The following is a 20,375-nucleotide window of genomic DNA, read 5'->3' as shown; positions in this document are numbered from 1 at the left end:
CACACCAAAGTGTTTTTATATTAAACTAGAAGCCCAGTGCATGAAATTCATGCACAAGTAGGGTCCCTAGACCTGGCCAGCGATCAGGGCTGATCTGTGGGGTGACTGGCCGGGTGATCAGGGGCCCTTACTGGCACCCACCTTGGCTGGCCTGATGCCACCCACTCGCTAGCCCCAACCTCCACTGCTGCCACCGGTTGTCTCCCTCTGCAGGGTGATTGGGGGGCCCCGCTGGCATCCACCTTGGCTGGCCTGGTGCCACCCACTCACTGGCCGGGGCCTGCAGGCTAGGGGCAACTCCTGCATTGAGCGTCTGCACATCATAGTGACCAGTCATTCCACAGTTCGACTGATTTGCATATTGGGCTTTTATTATATAGGATGAGCTTATATGGTACTTAGTGCATGCCTGGCATATAGTAACAAATCAATTGAAGCTATTATCATCACCCTAGTCCCTGGTCATCCACAAACCAAACCTAGTTCCAGAATTGAATTGCTCTTCTGGCATGGCTTCCTGCACATCACTCTTTCCAGTACTGTTTCCATCCTCAGCTCTAGAGGGTGATGTTATAGTTGTAGCTATGAAAGCTGAGTTTTATTCCACTCAAATGTATCTAAAGAATTCAAAGTAAGTTCTAGTAGCTGGTAGGTATTCAAAAACATATGATAGGCGAATGAATGAATGAATGAATGAGCCTATGAAAACTAAGGGAAAAAAAGAATCAGCACTAAAAAGTGATGACTATCTAGAGACCTATCTAGCTCATATCTAGGATCAGAACTCAAGACCTGCTCTCCCCATCATACCATATTGCCCAGGATAGCAACTCTGCTTCCACTTCCCTACCTCCCACCATTCTGGAGAATGGGATTTACTCTATGAAACTAAGCAACGCCCATTTGAATAATTTAGAATATAATGGACATTCCATGAGAACAAGATTGCACTTAAGAATTAAAAAATGACATTTCAATGAATGCCTATTTCAAAAGTGGATTACCTAGCTATTTTGATAAGATTTCATATAAAACCAGTAATGAATAACATGTAATGAACAACCGGAAAGCAGTTAATAACAACTGGAGTATTTCTTTTTTTTTTAAATCCCCAAATAAACTACCAATTCAGCTCTTGGGGTATTTCCAAAAGTTCATGAATGTCCCTTTATGACATAATAAACTTTAATTCATTCCAAATGAGTGAATGGATCATTAGGTACAGACAATTTACCTAAACTTCATGATGCACACATACAGTAGTCCCCCGTTATCTATAGGAGATACATTCCAAGACCCTCTTTGTATGCCTAAGTCTGCAGACAGTACCAAACCTTATGTATACCATGTTTTTCTCCATAGAGTTGGCCCTCTGTACCTGTGAGTTTTGCATCCACAGACATGAAGGGTTAACCAAGGAACTTGAGCATCTGCAGATTTTGGTATCCTCAGTGGTCCTGAACTAAATCCCCGCAGATACCAAAAGACAACTGTATGTACATACCTATGATAAAGTTTAACTTATAAAGTAGGTATGGTAAGAGCTTAACAACAATAACTAATAATAAAACAGAATGACTGTAACAATATACTGTAATAAAAATTATGAGAATGGAGCACTGTTAAATAGGGTTGTGTGACGACAAGCACTGCAATAACACAACAGTTGATCTGATAACCTAGACTAGAGAGCTACTAAATGCCTGACGGGCAGGGAGCGTATACTGTGTGCATTCTCTGGACAAAGGGATGATTCACATACCAAGCAAGACAGAGAACAGAGATTTTATCATGCTTCTCAGGAGAATGCACCATTTAAGCCTTATGAATGTTTACTTCTGGAATTCTCCATTTGATAGTTTTAGACCTCAGTTGACCATGGTTAACTGAAATTGTGGAAAGCAAAACTACAGATAAGAAGGGGGAGGGGAACTGAATTTAAGCATTAGACTCTTCTGACAAACTCTTCAGAGTTTACTTGGTCAGCATGCAGTGGTTCACATTAGTTCCACTCCTGATAAAACAAAACAGTAAATCAAGTGTAAGATGATATCTTATATAATAAAACCCTAATATGCAAATCAACTGAATAGCAGAATGACCGGTTGCTATGACATGCACTGACCACCAGGGGGCAGAGGCTCAATGCAGGAGCTATCCCCTGGTGGTCAGTGCGCTCCCACAGGCAGAAGCCTGGCTCACAGCTGGTGAGCACAGCGGCAGTGGCAGGAGCCTCACCCGCCTCCGATGCAGGTGGGCAATAAGGAGCAAGGGGTCCCCGGGACTGCAAGAGGGATATCTGAGTGCTGGCTTAAGCCAGGAGGCGAACATCCCCCAAGGGGTCCCAGACTGCAAGAGGCACAGGCCAGGCTGAGGGACCCCCACTCCCACCCCAAGTGCATGAAATTTTGTGCACTGGGAATCTAGTATTAGTATAATAGAGGAATTGTAAATCAAATTAATTTTTTTCTTAAAAATAACTAACATTGAATAAAGCCAAAGTATCACACCATGGCCTTTCTTTTAAAAATAAAATAACATACAGACCTACTTATTAAAATGTTCATGTAAATTTCTACAAGGATACTCACTACAGTATGATCTATAATACAAAACCAAAAAGAATAGGACTAAAATGGCCAATAGTAGAAAGATGTGAAACAAATTATGGTACGTATTATGGGCTACTATGTAGCTATTAAAAATAAGTTAAGCTTGTATAAGAAAAATTAATAATAATATGTGTGAGATATTACTGAATTAACAATATGCATGTATATGTATGTACCAAAAATGCAGACATAGATATAGATGTAGACAATGATATAGATTATATAGATACAAATGGTTACTTCTTAGAAGTAAAGGAAATTTTCTAACTTTTTCTACTGTATCATCAATATTCAGTATTCAAAAGCATGTTTTTTAAAGTATAATATATTTTGTCAATTAAGCATAAAGAACTAACTGGAGCCGAAACCGGTTTGGCTCAGTGGATAGAGCGTCGGCCTGCGGACTGAAGGGTCCCGGGTTCGATTCCGGTCAAGGGCATGTACCTTGGTTGCGGGCACATCCCCAGTGGGAGGTGTGCAGGAGGCAGCTGATCGATGTTTCTCTCTCATCGATGTTTCTAGCTCTCTATCCCCCTCCCTTCCTCTCTGTAAAATATCAGTAAAATATATATTTAAAAAAAAAAAAAAAGAACTAACTGGACAAATAATAAAGATACACAATAAATAAAATCAATGGGTTAGTATACTTTGAAATCATCATAATAAAAATAATGGCCATATTACCCAAAGCAATATATAAGTTTAATGCAATCCCTATAAAAATGTTCATGGTATTTTTTAAAGATTTGTATAGAACCACAAAAGACCCTGAATAGCCAAAGCAACCCTAAGGGAGGAAAAACAAAAAGCTAAAGATATCACATTCCCTGACTTCAAATTTTACTACAGACACAATAATCCAAATGCATGATATTGGCAGAAAAACAGACGCACAGACCAATGAAATAGAATTGAGAGCCCAGAAATAAATGCACATGTATATGGGCAAATAATTTTTGACACAGGAGCCAAAAACATACAATGGAGAAAAGAAAGGTTCTTCAATAAATGGTGCTGGGAAACAGTGGAAAGCCACATGCAAAAGAATGAAACTAGACTACTTATCACCATACACAAAAATCAACTCAAAATGAATCAAAGACCTAAATATAAGACCTGAAACAATAAATTACATAGAATAGAACATAGGTACTAAACTATGGATCTTGGTCTGAGAGAGGATCTTATAAATTCGACCATAAAGAGAATTAAAAGCAAAATAAACGAATAGAACCATATCAAGCTAAAAAGCTTCTGCACAGCAAAAGAAATCATCAACAAAACAAAAACGCAACCAACTAAATGGAATAAATGTGCCAACAAAACCACTGATAAGGTGTTAATATCCAAAATATATGAAGAACTCAAACAACTGAACATCAAACATATAAAAAATCCAACAACAAAAAAAATGGGCAGAATACCTGAACAAATACTTATCCCAAGAAGACATACAGACAGCCAAAAGATATATGAAATGATGATAAACTTCACTAGCTGTTAGGGAAATGCAATCAAAATTACGATGAGATACCTCATGCCTGTTAGAATGGCTATTATCAACAGGACAAATAAATGTTGGAGAGGTTGTGGAGAAAAAGGAAACCTTTTCACTGCTGGTGGGAATGTAAACTGGTACAGCCAATATGGAAAACAGGATAGAGGTTCATCAAAAAATTAAGAACAGATTTACCATATGACCCAGCAACCCCTCTTCTGGTTATTCACCCAAAAATTTGAAAACATTTATTCATAAGGATATACACTGAGTGGCTAGATTATGATCTCTGAACACATAATAATCTGGCCAGTGTGTGTGTATATATCCTATATAATATCCTATATAATAAAAGAGTAATATGCAAATTGACCATCTCTCCAACACACAAGATGGCTGCCCCCATGTGGACACAAGATGGGTGCCACAAGATGGCCATCAGGGGAGGGCAGTTGGGAGGGACCAGGCCCGCAGGGGAGGGCAGTTAGGGGTGACCAGGCCCGCAGGGGAGGGCAGTTAGGGGCAATCAGGCTGGCAGGGGAGCAGTTAGGCATCAATCAGGCTGGCAGGGGAGTGGTTAGGGGGTGATCAGGCTAGTAGGCAGAAGTGGTTAGGGGCAATCAGGAAGGCAGGCAGGTGAGCAGTTGGGAGCCAGGGGTCCCAGATTGGAGAGGGTGCAGGCTGGGCTGAGGAACACCCCCTCCCATGCATGAATTTCTAATATATATATTAGAGGCCCAGTGCATGAATTCATGCATGGGTGGGGTCAGCCAGCCTGGCCAGTGGGAGGGGACATGGGCGATTGGCAGGCCTGCCTGCTGGTCGAATGCGTGCTCGAGGGGACAATTTGCATATTAGCCTTTTATTATATAGGATATACACTGAGTGGCCAGATTATTATGCGTTCAGAGATCGTAATAATCTGGCCACTCAGTGTATATATATATCACTATGTTTATTGCAGCATTATTCACAGTGGCCAACACATTGAAACACTCAGAGTGTCCTTCGATAGCTGATTGAATAAAGAAAATGTGGTACATATATACAATGGAATACTACTCAGTCATAAAGAAGGATGAAATATTGCCATTTGCAACAACTTGGATGGATATTGAGAATATCATGCTAAGTGAAATAAGTCAGACAGAAAAAGTCAAGAACCATATAATTTTACTCATGTGGAATATAAAACTGAAAGCAACAAATGAACAAATAATACAGGAAAACAAAAACTCATAGACACAGAACAGTATAGTGGTTACCAGAGGAAAAGGGAAGGTGGGGGAAGTTAAAGTATAAAAGTTGTCAAAATATGGTAACATAAGGAGGTTTGACTTTGGGAGGTTTGACACATAATGCAATATACAGATGATGTATCATAGACCTGTATACTTGAAAGCTCTATAATTTTATTAACCATACATTATAAAACCAGTGAACTACCTTATAATACTTACACTATGAGTATATTTCTTATCATGACACTATTTGAAGTAGCAGGAAATTTGAGATCATTTAAATGTTCAGTTCCTTGAAGAATAGATAAGAAATTGTAGCAGATACAAACCATAGAATATGAGGCGGCTATAAGAAGCAAAGGACAAAAGAAACACACAGACACATCTATAGACTTTGAAAACATAATACTGGGTGAAAAGAAGCAAGAAACAAAATGAGTTCTACGCACAATATCTTTTTTTTGGATTAAAAGAAACGTGCATAAAACACCAATAAAAGAATACATGTCAGCACATTATTAGGAAGGTTGCTAATTTAGGGCGAAAGGAATTGGAGCCTGGAGTGTGATAAATAATGAAATAATGAATGAATGAATGAATGAATGAAGAAAAAAGTAAACAGGAGCCTTGAACAGACCCATGAAGATAATGTGTTATGAATTGAGGTTATATGTTTAAATCCTCTGTACCTAACATCAAAAACCTAGGTATTTTTAAATCTTTTGTTTTTACAGAGGATTCACTGCTAATCCTATATAATAAAAGGGTAATACGCAAATCGACCAAATGGCGGAACGACTGGTCGCTATGATGCACACTAACCACCTGGGGGGCATACACTCAACGCAGGAACTGCCCCCTGGTGGTCAATACGCTCCCACAGGGGGAGCACCATTCAGCCACAAGCCAGGCTGATGGCTGGCAAGTGCAGTGGCCCGCCTCCATGGCAGCGCTAAGGATGTCCGACTGCAGCTTAGGCCTAACCCTGAGAGCTCCCAGACTGCGAAAGAGCTTAGGCTGAGCTGAGGGACACCCCCCTCTCCCAAAGTGCACAACGGGCCTCTAGTGTCCTATGAAATTAGTCTTCTCATGTGTACCTAAATCGTTGGTTTGCTTGACAGAAATTTTTTAAAAGGCCAAGAAATTCAGAGCTAAAATTTAAAAACCAATGCAAAATGAAAAGCAATTAATTGTGAGCTTAAATATTCTTGAAATTATAATTAGAAAAAAATCATAGTGTTATTGGTAAAATATCTTTTGAAATTTTCCAAAATTAGAAATAAACTTAGTTACTGGAAACCTTTAGTGATTAGCAAACATTAACAAATAGATTTCAACATAAAAACAGTCTTAACTTCAACAATGTTCCCTGAAAGAAATGAGTCTTGCATCATCATAAATTTGTTTACTACAACTTTATATTAGAAAGAAGGAAACTATTGATGACAGCCATTCTTACAGGTGTGAGGTGATATCTCATTGTTGCTTTAATTTTCATTTCTCTGGTGATTATTGACCATGAGCATCTCTTCATATGTCCATTGGTCATCTGTATGTCTTTGGAAAAGAGTCTATTCAGGTCCTTTGCCCATTTTTATTTTTTAAATATATTTTTTATTAATTTCAGAGAGGAAGGGAGGAGAGATAGAAACATCAATGATGAGAGAGAACCACTGATCAGCTGCCTCTTGCATGCTGCCTACTGGGGATCAAGCATGCAACCTGGGCATGTGTCCTTGGGAATCGAACCTGGGACCCTTCAGTCCGGAGGCCGACGTTCTATCCACTGAGCCAAACCAGCTAGGGCCCTTTGGCCATTTTTAAATTGGACTGTTTGTTAATTTGTTATTGAACTGTATGAGTTATTTATTAATTTTGGATATTAACCCTGTAGCACCTATGAAAATGACTATCATCAATATATCCACAAACAAGTGTTGAGGAGGATGTAGAGAATAGGAAACCTTCATATATAGCTGGTGTAGCCACTATGGAAAACAGTATAGAGGTTATTCAAAAAGTTAAAAATAGAACTGCCTTATGACCCAGTGATTCCACTTTGGGTATATATCCCAAGAAATCCAAAAACTAATTCAAAAGAATATATGCATCCCTTTGCTTATTGCAGAGATTCACAATAGCCAAGATATAGAAGTTACCCAAAAGCCTATCAGTTGACAAGTGGATAAAAAAAGTGGTGCTACATACATGCAATTGAAAATTACTCGGTCATAAATAAAAATGAAATATTACCATTTGTGACAACATGAATGGACCTAGAGATTGTATTATGCTAAGTAAGTCCCATCCTTTAAAAAAAAAAAAATCCTACAGAGAGAAATTAGGTGAAACTATAATGGCCATTTTTGTAAATCAAAATGTTTCAATATTGGAATTTTCACATAGTTCAATTTAATAATATAATTCTTAATTTAAAATTGAGAAAACTAAGGCTTTGAAGTTTTCAATAGCTACTTAAAGGCATAGTTGCTAAGAGTTAAGGTCGATATTTCAACTTAAGTCAATTTGTGTACAAAGTCCATGTTCTTTTCACTACATTATAATGTTGCCATTGAATTTTCACAGGTATTACTATATTTGAAATTTAAGCTAATAGTTGCTTCATGCTTAGGAAAAAGCAATAGTAGACACTGGGTTTTAACTAGAAATAGAATGAATGTTATTCAAAACTTTTAACAATTTAAATTTTATAAATCTGTAATCTGTGGGTTAAAAAAATCATTTTCTTCTTTAAGCATGACACACTCAAGCTTTAAAACCAGTACAATCTAAGACATGTTTTCTTCAGGCAAATCAAAACTAAGGAAGTCTTGTAGACCCATTATGATCCAGGAAACTAAACTCTTCCAAGATTTTCATTTGAGTCATTCTCTCGCTGTTTTACATTTTTAAAATGTACAAGATCAAAATAGTTGAAAAGTTCAATGATGGGTTCCACAAAGAACAAGCCAAAGCCCAACCCCCAGAAAAATTCCATGTAGGTAACAAATGTCATTCCAACAATGCCAAATAGCAAATGCCATTTGTCAAGTAAAACTTTTATACCGAAGTTCTACATTCCTGTGGTTTAATATGAGCTATTGTGTTCCAATTGAAATCCATTAATATAGATCACTGATGATATTTGCTTGGTTTTCCATTTAGATATTCTGAGCTATGGAAAAAAAAAAAGGAAAAAGAAAAATGTGTCTTCACTTTTGTTGGTTTTATAAATGTGCTTTGGGCCCACGCTTTTCAAACCAAGAGAATGAACAAAACTCAGAGACCCAGGAGGATCCAAGATGGCGGCGTGGGTAAACACCTAAACTGCTGCCTCACACAACAATTTCAAAACTACAACTAAAAGACAGAACGTCTATCACCCAGAACCACGGGAAAGCTGGCTGAGTGGAAGTTCTACAATTAGAAGGAAAGAGTAAATAGCATTGAGGGGTGCACAAGCACGGAAAAGCTGAGGTACGGAGACGTGCGAATCGGGAGCGCTGCTGTTTTCAACCCGAAGGGAGATAAGCTCCCGATTACTCTGAACTCCAGTTTCTGGGGAGATGCAGGGGACCCAAACTCCTACGGGGAGAAGCTGGACTGTCTGCTGTGGGGTCGGAAAGTGAGGGTGGCTTGCTTGCAGGGCTGCGCACAGGAATAATTGTTTACTGTGCTGGGGAGCGGGATGCAGAGCCAACTTCTGGCAGCCATCGCTGTTTGCCACGCCCTAGCCTAGTGATGCCCTGAGACCCCGCCCCGCACAACCTACAAACCCACCCAAGCTCCAAGCAGCGGCTTTAGCATATGAATGGTCTGCTCTATCGCAGCTTAACCTAGCAAACTTGCAGCCCGGGTCAGACAGCTCCAAAACCTCCAAACCCCAAGCAAAGAGGAGAAAACTGTAGTTCTCGCTGTAGCGCCTGCTGGGTGGCCTCAGAGAGTAGCTGACCTGCACCCCATTGGAGATCCAGAAGCCAGTGTACCTAGTGGTCAGTGTGAGACACCAGATTTCAACTCCTCACATCCATAAGTGACACACTCAAGAGGCAGACTCAGTGAGCACCAAAGCCCCACTGAAACAAGTCCTGCACCATAAGCGTGTCTCCAGCACAGCAGTTCTTCCATTATAGACACAGCGGGTCCTCACAGCCAATTGGCCTGGAGGTCAATTCCTCCCAGTGTACCAACAGCAATCAAGGCTTAACTACACCAAGACTTTGCACTTAGCCCACAAAGGGGTGTACCAAAGGCGTCCACCTCAGGTGATTGGGGAGGCTGAGCTACTGGCCCCTATAGGTCACCTACCACACAAAGCCACTCCATCAACACAAGGAAGCAGCAAAATGCGGAGACAAAGAAACATGTCACGAATGAGAGAAATGGAGGAAAGCAAACTAATGGACGACATAGAGTTCAGAACCACATTTATAAGGTTACTCAAGAATCTTCTAAAAACAGCTGAGGAACTTAGTGAGACCTTTAAGGATCTTAATGAGAATGCCAAAAAAATGGAAAAGGACCAGTCAGAAATTAAGCATACACTGTCTGAAATAAAGAATATACAGAAACTCAACTGCAGATCAACGTACCCCAAGAATCAAACCAAAGATCTGAAATATGAGGAAACAAAAAACACCCAACCAGAAAAACAAAAACAAAAAAATCCAAAAATATGAAGACAGTGTAAGGAGCCTCTGGGACAACTTTAAGCGTACCAACATCTGAATTTTTGGGGTGCCAGAAGAAGAGAGAGAGCAAAATATTGAAAACCTATTAGAAGAAATAATGACAGAAAACTTTCCCCACCTGGTGAAAGAAATAGACTTACAAGTTCAGGAAGCACACAGAACCCCATACAAGAGGAATCCAAAGAGGACCACACCAAGACACATCATAATTAAAATGCCAAGGGCAAAAGACAAAGAGAGAATCTTGAAAGCAGCAAGAGAAAAATGGTTAGTTACCTACAAGGGAGCACCCATACGACTGTCAGCTGATTTCTCGGCAGAAACTATGCAGGCCAGAAGGGAGTGGCAAGAAATATTCAAAGTGATGAACAGCAAGAACCTACAACCAAGATTACTCTACCCAGCAAAGCTATCATTCAGAGTTGAAGGTCAGATAAAGAGCTTCACAGACAAGAAAAAGCTAAAGGAGTTCATCACCACCAAACCAGGATTACATAAAATGATGAAGGGTGTTCTTTAAGAAGAGGAAGAAGAAGAAAAAGGTAAAAATAAAAATTATGAACAACAAAGTGACATCAAATACATACCTACCAACAAGTGAATCTAAAAATCAAGTGAATAAAAAATCTGAAGAACAGAATGGACTGGTGAATATAATAGAATCAGGGACATAGAAAGGGAGTGGACTGACAATTCTCAGCGGGGAGGGGGTGTGAGGGGTGCGGGAAGAGATTGGACAAAAAGCTTACACCTATGGATGAAGACAGTGGCGGGGGGTAAGGGCATGGGGTGGGGTGGGGAATCAGGTGGAGGGGAGCTATGGGTGAAAAAAGGAGGAACACCTGTAATAATCTGAACAATAAAGATTTATTAAAATAAAATAAAATAAAATAAAATAAAATAAAATAAAATAAAATAAAATAAAATAAAATAAAATAAAATAAAATAAAATAAAACAACTCAGAGACCCAAAGTAACTTATCTAAAGTAACTTGGCCAAGGAAAATCAGTGGGAGGTAAAAGCACTCATCATCCTATCTCATCGGTATTCTCAATAGGTGGTTCTTATTCTCTTGTTCCACAACAGTCTCCTTTTAGGATACCCTCACGAACCTTGAAAACCATAGGGGATGGGGGTTCACTCAGCATAAGATGCTAACTGGAAGGCATGTAAAAGAGAGTGTATTTAGGGGGACAGGAAGTTAAAAAGGAAAATCAAAATTATAGCATGGGGGAAAAGAAGCTTGTTTGGATCACTGCCACTTCAGATCCTCCAATGGACCTGAGCTTTCCAGATTACATTAAACACAACAACTACTTACAATTTTTTAAATCAACTGTTTGAAAATCCTACCATAAGAAAAAGGAATATAGTCAGAAAGGCTTTCACCATAGATCATTTCATTAATTAAACGGTGTTAATGCACCCACTTTAAAAAATCTGATATATAAAATGCTTTCACTTTGTGTACATTCCTCATCTCTTCTTGTCTCAAGCTACATCAGACCGCTAATATTCTTGATGTGTCCACAGACCTTTAATAATTTCCAAATCCATGAAACCCTTAAAAGTATGCATTTTCCCCCCTGTAGAAAATGTATTTATTTATCCATAGATAAGAGTCATTGTCAAATTCAACTTTCCCATTTCTAAAAATGTGAACAAATTCTAGTGATCATGAAATGTCCATCTTTTTCTTACTCTATCTACTTTTTTTTAGTCCCATTATTAGAATGCAACAGAAACTACTTTTCATTACATGGTTTGACCTTATCACATTACAAAGTTACATTAAGACATGGAAACTAAGAGGTGAAGTAAGCTCACTGCCACCTAAGTAATTTACCTTTCTACTAAGGCCTCACTCTTAGTTCATGCCTTTGCAAAATTATTCATTACAATACGTCACAGGCCTTCCGGATCCCACATAAGTAGTAATCACTGTAAGTGTAAAGCATATTGGATGTTAAGAGTCATGTAACACTTTTCTGTCATGAATATGAAATCTCATTCCTTTGTCCAAACTGTCTTTTATGACTCCTAGATGAGCTCTGTAATGGTACCATGGCTGGAGCCTTAAAATCTGGGCAGAATGAACAGAAAACAGAAAAGTATGTGATAACAACCATTTTTTTAAAAAAAACATCTGTGATGCTTTCAGTTCTTCAAAGTAGGTCTATATCCATTAAGTCCTCTAACCCTCAGCACAGCACTCTGAGATAAGGGGGTTAGTTTCATCACATTTCACTGGCTATAGACATGTTAAGTGAATTGTTGTATACGGCTATACAAGATGAGAGACGAGAGAAGAAAAAAGAAAAGCAGCATTTAGGGGACTCTTATTAAATAATGCGCTTTATGCTAGGAATTGTAATCCATGAGAAAGTTATTTATAATTTCCATGTTTTAGCTTCCTCTTATGTAATAGAACCTACCTTGTAGATTAGATAAGGCGCTGACACTGAATGTATAAAAAATTTCACACCATGTCTGGCCCATGAGAACATTTTAATGAATGTCGACTCTAACTATTATTATTATTTATTTTAATTTTCTTTAGGTTTCACTATAACCTTGTGAAATAGGCATTATTTCACTTGTTTATATATTGAAGACTCCAAGATTTTATGAAGATTAATAAATGTTCCTTTGAATGAAATGTATTCTACCTCAAATTGAAATTCCATCCAGCAATCGTAAGCAAGTTGCCATAAAATGTGTGCCAGTTACAAATTTCAGCAGATAGCTAATATCAGGGTCAGGGAGGCAGCCAGAGGTAACCAAGAAAGAATGTTTCCCAATCCTACCATCTGCTAAATGCTCAGTAAGTTCCTTCCATCTTTACATTTCTATAAATTCTTTTAATATTTTACTTATAAACATAAATACTTTATAATATTATGATTTAGTACTATTAATAGTATTATTAGCATTAAAACTAAATCACATTACTTAGTATTTACAATAATAGCTATCTTTTGCTAAGTGCATATGCACCAAGTGCTAAACATTTCACCTGCACTAACGTAAAAGGAAGGTTTAAGCCTGACTTTCTTTATAGACGATTTAAACTTAGGCTCAGAGAAATAATTTGTCACAATCATAAAGGAAGATAAATGCCTGAGCCAAGATTCAAACTCCCATGTAGTTCCAAAGCCCATGATCTTGTCAGAAAGGAATTAGAGTTGTTTGATTTTCTTCCCCAGAATTACCTGGGCACTTTAAAAATCAATTTTATGATCAATGAAATGCTTAGTGTGATGAACTAGAAACACTGACTAGAGATAGAAGACCTACCAACCACATTGAACTTTCCAGTGAGTCAATAAAGAAGACATTTAACTATTCCAAGTTGATCTGTCAAATGAGAAATTAACTAGAACTATCCCCAAGGTCCCTATTACATTTCCCCAAGGTCCCTATAACATTCTGAAAGTCAGCAGGCTCCTCTCCCTTAGACTAGGTGTTCCCCAAGGGAAAACATATAATATACAGCCTCCAGAACTGTGAGGAAATAAATTTCTGTTATTTGAGCCACCCAGACTGTAGTACTTCTAGTAGTTATGGAAGCACCAGCAAATTAATGCAATAGGTATCAGGATACCTACTAACTGTGCAAGTCTGTCTCAAGCCTAAGAATAAAAACAGAGAACTCTTGTGCATTGTTGGTGGCAACACAAATTGGTGCAGTCACTATGGAAAAAAGCATAGAGATTCCTTAAAAACTAAAATGTTAGATGATAAAAAGACAACAAAGAATTGTGGCACATAGAATGTGATTAATAAATTGTAATACTTGTAATTAGGTTGAACCATTTGAAATGGCTGATACTTGATTATTTTTGTTCTATCAAATGGTAATTCCACATGGCTTAGGCTATTGTTGCAAAGAAGCTGAGAGCACAGTGGTTAAGCACCAGGATGTTTGGGCTAGAATCCTACTTCTGTGACTGACTACCAAGTCACAGAACTTTTCTAATTCAGTTTCTTAGCTGCAAAATTTAAAATATCTACTCCATAGGATGGGTGAAAGATTAAATAAATTAATCAACACAAAACTTTTAGATTAATGCCTGATGCTTAGTTCTCAATGAATGTAATCTATTATTGATATTATTAATAATGAAATGAAGAAGGTACATTTGAAAATCTCTGAACTTAATTCCAACACCCAATTCTATGCTGTTTTGGATGGTGTTGATAAAAGAGGATATATAGTGGCCACTTAGCTGTATAAAACAAAGAGGTTAAACTTTAAGTGCTAAAATACTGTAGATTCAGGAATTATTTAAATAAAAATATCTCATATTTCCTTAACAATTTGTCTGAGACGAGTCTGAAACAACTGGAATACTGAAAATATGTTATGTTAGGGATAAATCAGTACTTTTCCTTAACTTCTTAAATTACTAAACATCTTTAAATATCATTTCACATAAGATGAAAAGCTAGAGGTCTATTAAGTATAGAGTTTAATAGGTTCTTGCATAGGTTTATAGAGTTATTCATTGTAAGAGACTGAATATTGGACTGACAGGATGAACAGATCAGAATGGTAACAAACCCACTAATTCAGTGGCTGATAGTGAGTAAATCACATCAACCTCATTTTTCTATTTGGGAAAATGAGGAAGAAATCTAAGATATTAAAGCTCTCTTCTAAAACTAAAAGACTATGAGTCTCTATTTTAAACAGATTAAGAATATAATGATGGTATCAAAGTAATATAAACTATTTCACCTGTCAATAAATAAGAAGTAAATTGTTTTCAAACAACAGAATATTGAAAAATAAAAGGAAATAAAAAATACAATTAGTTAAAAATATCCCAAATTAAAACCACAGTATTCTGTGCAATAAAGGGGGGAAAGTTAATGATCAAGCCTTTTCTGAAATTGATAGAAGGCATATATTCTTTCTCAGCAGAATTAAAGCTGCCTAGGCCAGCAGTGAAAACAATACTGACTTAAAATACTAGGTCCAATGGTCCATAGACTCCATTCTCTGACCTTAAGAAACTTACATGACATCAGATTTCTGTCTCTGAAATATGTTAATTATGATATAACTTCTAGGTCTCTTGAGAGGGTAAATTAGTTAATGTTTCTAAGTCACTTAAAGGATAATGATTGACCAGAGAAAGATCATCATTGTGAAATCAGAAAAACAAAACAAAACACTAAATGCTCAAGACATTCTTCTAATTAACATAGGTATCTCAATTAGAGCTTTAAAAAAGAAAAAAATATCTTCATAACCATGTAGAAGATCTAAAATAATAATTTCAAGACAAAGCAAAAAAAAAATTACGTTCTCATTATGGCATTATAAGAATAACTAGATTAAAAGTGAATAGTCCAAACACATATGTTAGTTTTTGGGGAAATATATAAAACCAAGACACATTGAATCTGGTATCATAAAACTCATTCTCTTCTCAAATTAAAATATTTATATCAATTAAATGATATCTTTTCATTGTTAAAATGTCAGAAATACAACTCAAATATGTGAATATAAATGTGAAGGTTTCTATAGGTAGTATTCTCAGTTAAATTGCTTTGATAGTTCAAAAAATTTAAGAAACTAATTTTTTAGAGTTGGTCACAACACATTAGTTCTTCCATTAAAGTATGAGCAACTACATTTTCCAATACTTGAAAATAAATAAATCTCAAAAACAGATTTAATCTTGGTTATCAATGGAGTCCTTTATTTAAAAAGTAATATTACCCCAATAAATGGAATTTTTAAAATAGTTGCTACAGGAAGATGGAGGAAGTTACTGTTTGGTTTGTTCATTTGTTTGAATGTTGTTTTGGCTTTCCTCAAAGGACTGTTTTTCCCTCTTAGATAATTCTAAGATTCCAATATTCACAGCATGTCATAATTAAACATCTTCTAGGAAGTACACAGTCTGATTAGCACATTAACTCAGGCATAAACCAGCCGTGACCATGTTGCCTCCAGGACAGGGTCAAATCAGTCTGGGAAAACAATCATGATAAAACTTCTACAAAGACATATTAATTCCAATATCATTTTATCTTCCATCATTTAAGATCTTCTTTTCCCAGTCAGTTCTTTTTTTTTTTTTTTTTTAACTATATTTGTATTGATTTTAGGGATGAAGGGAGAGGGAGAGATAGAAACATCAATGATGATAGAGAATCATTGATCAGCTGCCTCCTGCACACCCTTCACTAGGGATTGAGCCTGCAACCCGGGCATGTGCCCTGACCGGGAATCAAAGAGTGACCTCTCAGTTCATAGGTCGACAATCAAACACTGAGCCACACCAGCTGGACTCCTTGTCAATTCTTACTCTTTAATTTTGGTGAGAACAGTCTCTTAGCCTACTAGTAATAAAAATGGATAACTCAGTTCTGAAAATTAAATACCTTTACCTTCATTCTTCAAAGGTTCCCATCACCAGATTAGGGAAAAGTCAGAGATGTTTTTATAGTTACACTAGTGGTCCAGTGCACAAAATTTGTGCACGGGGCAGGGTGGTTCCCTCAGCCCAGCCTGCACCCTCTCCAATCGAGGACCTCTTGAGGGATTTCCGACTGCCGGTTTAGGCCCGATCTCTCCCTGTGAGATCGGGCCTAAACCGGCAGTCGAACATCCCTCTAGCAATCTGGGACCACTGGGTCCTAACCGCTCACCTGCCTGCCTGCCTGATCTCCCCTAACCTCTCTGCCTGCCTGTCTGATTGCCCCTAACTGCTTCTGCCTGCCTGCCTGCCTGATCACCCCTAACTGCCCTCTCCTGCTGGCCTGATCTTGGCCCCAAATGCCTCTGCCTGCCTGATCACCCCCAACTGCCCTCCTCTGCTGCCTTGATCTCACCCCCAACTGCCCTCCCCTGCCGCCCTGGTTGCCCCCAACTGCCCGCCCCTGCTGGCCTGATCTTGCCCCTAACTGCTCTCCCCTGCCAGCCTGATCACCTCTAACTGCCCTCCCCTGCTAGCCTCATCTCCCCCACAACTGCCCTCTCCTGCTGGCCTGATCTCACCCCTAAGGGCCTCGCCTGCTGGCCTGATCTCACCCCCAATGGCCCTCTCTGCCTCAGCCCCCACCACCATGGCTTTGTCCAGAAGGAAGTTGGACATCCGGAAGATGGCTGGTCGACCCGGTCTAATTAGCATATTATCCTTTTATTAGTATAGATAGATTATATAGGATAGGATTGCTTAAATGGGGGGGGGGGCAATTAAAAAATTGAACCGCTTTCTTACACCTTACACCAAACAGCTGTTGCCCTTAAAACTCCTCCTCAGCCTCCACCTTAGGCTCTGCCTTCACAGTTCACCCAGATTAGGTTCTGATTGGTCGGTTTCTATGCCAGTCAGCGTCAAAAGCTCCGCCTCCTGGCAGCCATTGGCTCCTCATGCTTCACCCAGATCTGGTTCTGACTGGTCGGTTTCTATGCCAGTCAGCGTCTCCAGGCCTATCTCCAGGCCTGATCAGAGAGGAAGGGCTGATCAGCAGCCCCCACTGAGGCCCAGAGAGAAAGACAGGCACAGCTGCTGGCCAGGCCCGGAGAAAGAGAGAGAGAGGCAAGAGCTGATCAACAGCTGCCATGGAGGCTACGGATCAGACCCTGCTTCTCTCTCCAGGCCTCTCTCCGGGCCTGTTCCGCAGCCCCCTTGGCAGTCAGTGCTGGGTCACTGTGCCTGCTGCTGTAGCAGTCAGTGCTGGGTCGCCACAGCAACCCAGCACTGACTGCAGGACTGACTCCCAGTCAGTTGAGCCTTTGGTCATTTTGGACATTATTTACCCTGGGTTTTTATATATTAGGATACCAATAATTAAAGCCCACAACTTACCCTCCAATATCAGCTCCTATTTTGAAGAGGGGGAGCAAGAGGACTACCTATATTCTGATGTCTTTTTATTGAACTGATTGGTGGGTTGGTGCTTGCTTTCAAGCAGAATAAGTGCCTATGGCCATGAGGGTGGGAATATCTTCCCCACAGTCTATACTGTGCTGTCCAAAATGGTGGCCACTAGCCATAGTTGGCTGTTGAGTATGTAAAATATGTATAGAGCCACCAAGGAACTAAATTTTTAATATTATAAATGTTATTAACATAAATTAAAATTGAAAAGCTGATAATCATTTGTATTATTGGAAAAGCTTTAAATATGTTTGGAACAACTTGAATATGGGAATCCACTATATCATCTGTAAAAGTTTCTGATTTCTAAACATCGGTCATTATTTCTGATGAAAATTTAGTGACTGAACTGTGATGGGCATATGTGTAAAGCTATATTTCAAAGAATTAACAAACAAAAATAATATAAAATATTTCATTAATAATTTTTTTTAAATATTGATCACATGTTGAGTACTTCAATTTATTATACTACTTTGGATATATTATTAAAAATAAAATATATTCTTAAAGTTAATGCCACTGACTTCTTACTTTTTAAATGTCCTACTAGGAAATTTTAAGTTACTTATGACTCATGCTATATTTCTATTGGGCAGCCCTAATAAAGAATAATAATACTAACCAGTGGCATAAGTATCTGAGATGGGCCAGTGAAGTGGTTTAGAAAATCTGTGTAGTATGAGAAAGAAGCAAAAGGCCAGACAGCAGTGCATTGAAATCTGAGGGACTTGAGCAAGCCATTCTGTTTCCTTAGCCTATATTTCTCCATGTGTAAAATGGGGAGAATAGTTTCCTGGCTTAAACTAAATATTTATAAAGTGCCTGGTTTATCATCGGTTTAAATAAACTGCTGAATAAATAGTTTTGCAATGGAAAGCAGAGACTTCAAACAAATACTAAGAATTACCCGCTTCTCAATGTCAATGAATACTGCCTCAGACACATACTTTGTGAGACTTAGAATGGAAACACTACAGAAATCCTCTGCATGAGCTTATGGGCAGGCTGAAGTCTTGATTAGTGAAAAGTAAAAGCCTGTCATCGGTTGGTCCTTCTGGCCAACCATATCTTTCAGGGCACTTTGCAGCTAGCTGACAAGCAGAAGCAACTTTTCTTAGGGACTATTAGCCTCATCTGACAGTTTCATCCACTTCCCTCTAGCAGATATTATCTTTGGTACTTAAAAGAGCCAGTCATTTTAATCCAGACAAGTATAAATGATAAATCAAGAAAACTTGACCCACTTGAGAGATTAACAAATATTTCACAGTGAACAACCCATGTTTCTTTAATGAATGGAAGAACCGCTCAAGGACTGCATCAATGTCTGCCTCCATTGAATGCATTGTACTGGGCCACCCAACTCCCACTTACCCCCAACATCTGGTGGAGGTAGTGGTACTCTGGCCCTTGGTTGTACTGCAGGAAGGTTTTCCAGAAAAGCAGGACGTTCAGGGCCAGCCAGATCAGCTACATCATACAAAAGGAGAGAGAAAACAAAAAGTAAACATAAACATAACCTGATGGATGGAAATCTTAAGGACATTCCTTGGACACAATACTTTCAATGGAACCTCAATTAGTAACTGCGGAAAGCAATCTGAAAACCTCTCCAAGAAAAACACATCTGACCTCACTCAGCCCCTGTACCTAAGAGGAAGCATTTGGGCTGTCAACAGGTCTCCTGAATGATCTGCAGACATCCCTTGCAGTACAAAAACGGAACTCAGAAATGAGTGATATCACCAGGTCCCCAGCGATGTGTATTGTTAAAATACACCATGGAGCAGAGCATTTTGTGCAGAGAGCAAAGAAGGGACGATGTTTAAAGGGTTAACAAAAAGCTGAGTTCATTAAAGTGATCCCTTCTCCCTTCCTCCACAGCCGCTCTCCCCTCCGGGTATAGGAAAGGTCTCTGGCTTTTGGAGAAAGGGTGGCATCTTTATGATCTCCAGGTAGTAACCGCGGAAAGTTTTCTGAGTTGAGAATGTTCGAATTCGAGGCAAAACTTCCACTTCCAGCCTCCCACCCGCGCACGCTCGAAGAATGAATCAAAATCTCTCCACGAGAGACCAAACGCGGGGACAGCCTGCCCGCCATCCTACCAGGCAGAGGTGTTTAACCCCTTCGTTGTCCAGCCAGCTCCTCCAGGACACAGCCATGCCGCCCCGCTGCGCCGAGCTCGCTGCCCGCCGGCCCGGGAAGGAGCGGAGGCGGCCGGGGCGGTGGGTACAGGAGCGCGGGCGGGGGCGGGCCGGGCTGGAGGCGGAGGGCGGTGGTCAAAGACCGAGTGGAAGCGCGAGGCCGGCGCGGAGCCAGCCCGGGCGGGGTCTGCGCCCCGAGCCGGGTCTTCCGGGCGCCTCGGCTCCGGCTCCAGACGCAGCGGGTCTGCGCGGGCCACTCGACGGCCCGGCCCCGGCCCCGG

At 39.4% G+C, this 20,375-nt stretch overlaps 1 protein-coding gene across 1 annotated transcript in view; it reads right to left on the bottom strand.

The window, feature by feature from the left end:
* Nucleotides 1-20,143, bottom strand: part of NOX4 (NADPH oxidase 4) — a 169,721-nt gene extending 149,578 nt beyond the window's left edge. The window contains exons 1-2 of the mRNA XM_080640037.1: nucleotides 20,056-20,143; nucleotides 19,325-19,420 (exon numbers count right to left, since the gene is read on the bottom strand). Coding sequence (XP_080496163.1) covers nucleotides 19,325-19,420; nucleotides 20,056-20,112 — 153 coding nt within the window. The 5' untranslated portion in view covers nucleotides 20,113-20,143. The remainder of the gene's footprint in view (nucleotides 1-19,324; nucleotides 19,421-20,055) is intronic.
* Between the last annotated feature and the right edge of the window lie 232 nt (nucleotides 20,144-20,375).

Source organism: Plecotus auritus (genome assembly GCF_963455305.1).
Source record: "Plecotus auritus genome assembly, chromosome: 9".
Taxonomy (NCBI): Eukaryota; Metazoa; Chordata; class Mammalia; order Chiroptera; family Vespertilionidae; genus Plecotus; species Plecotus auritus.
The sequence above is the reverse complement of the archived record's forward strand: the minus strand, read 5'-3'. Positions and strand labels throughout refer to the sequence as shown.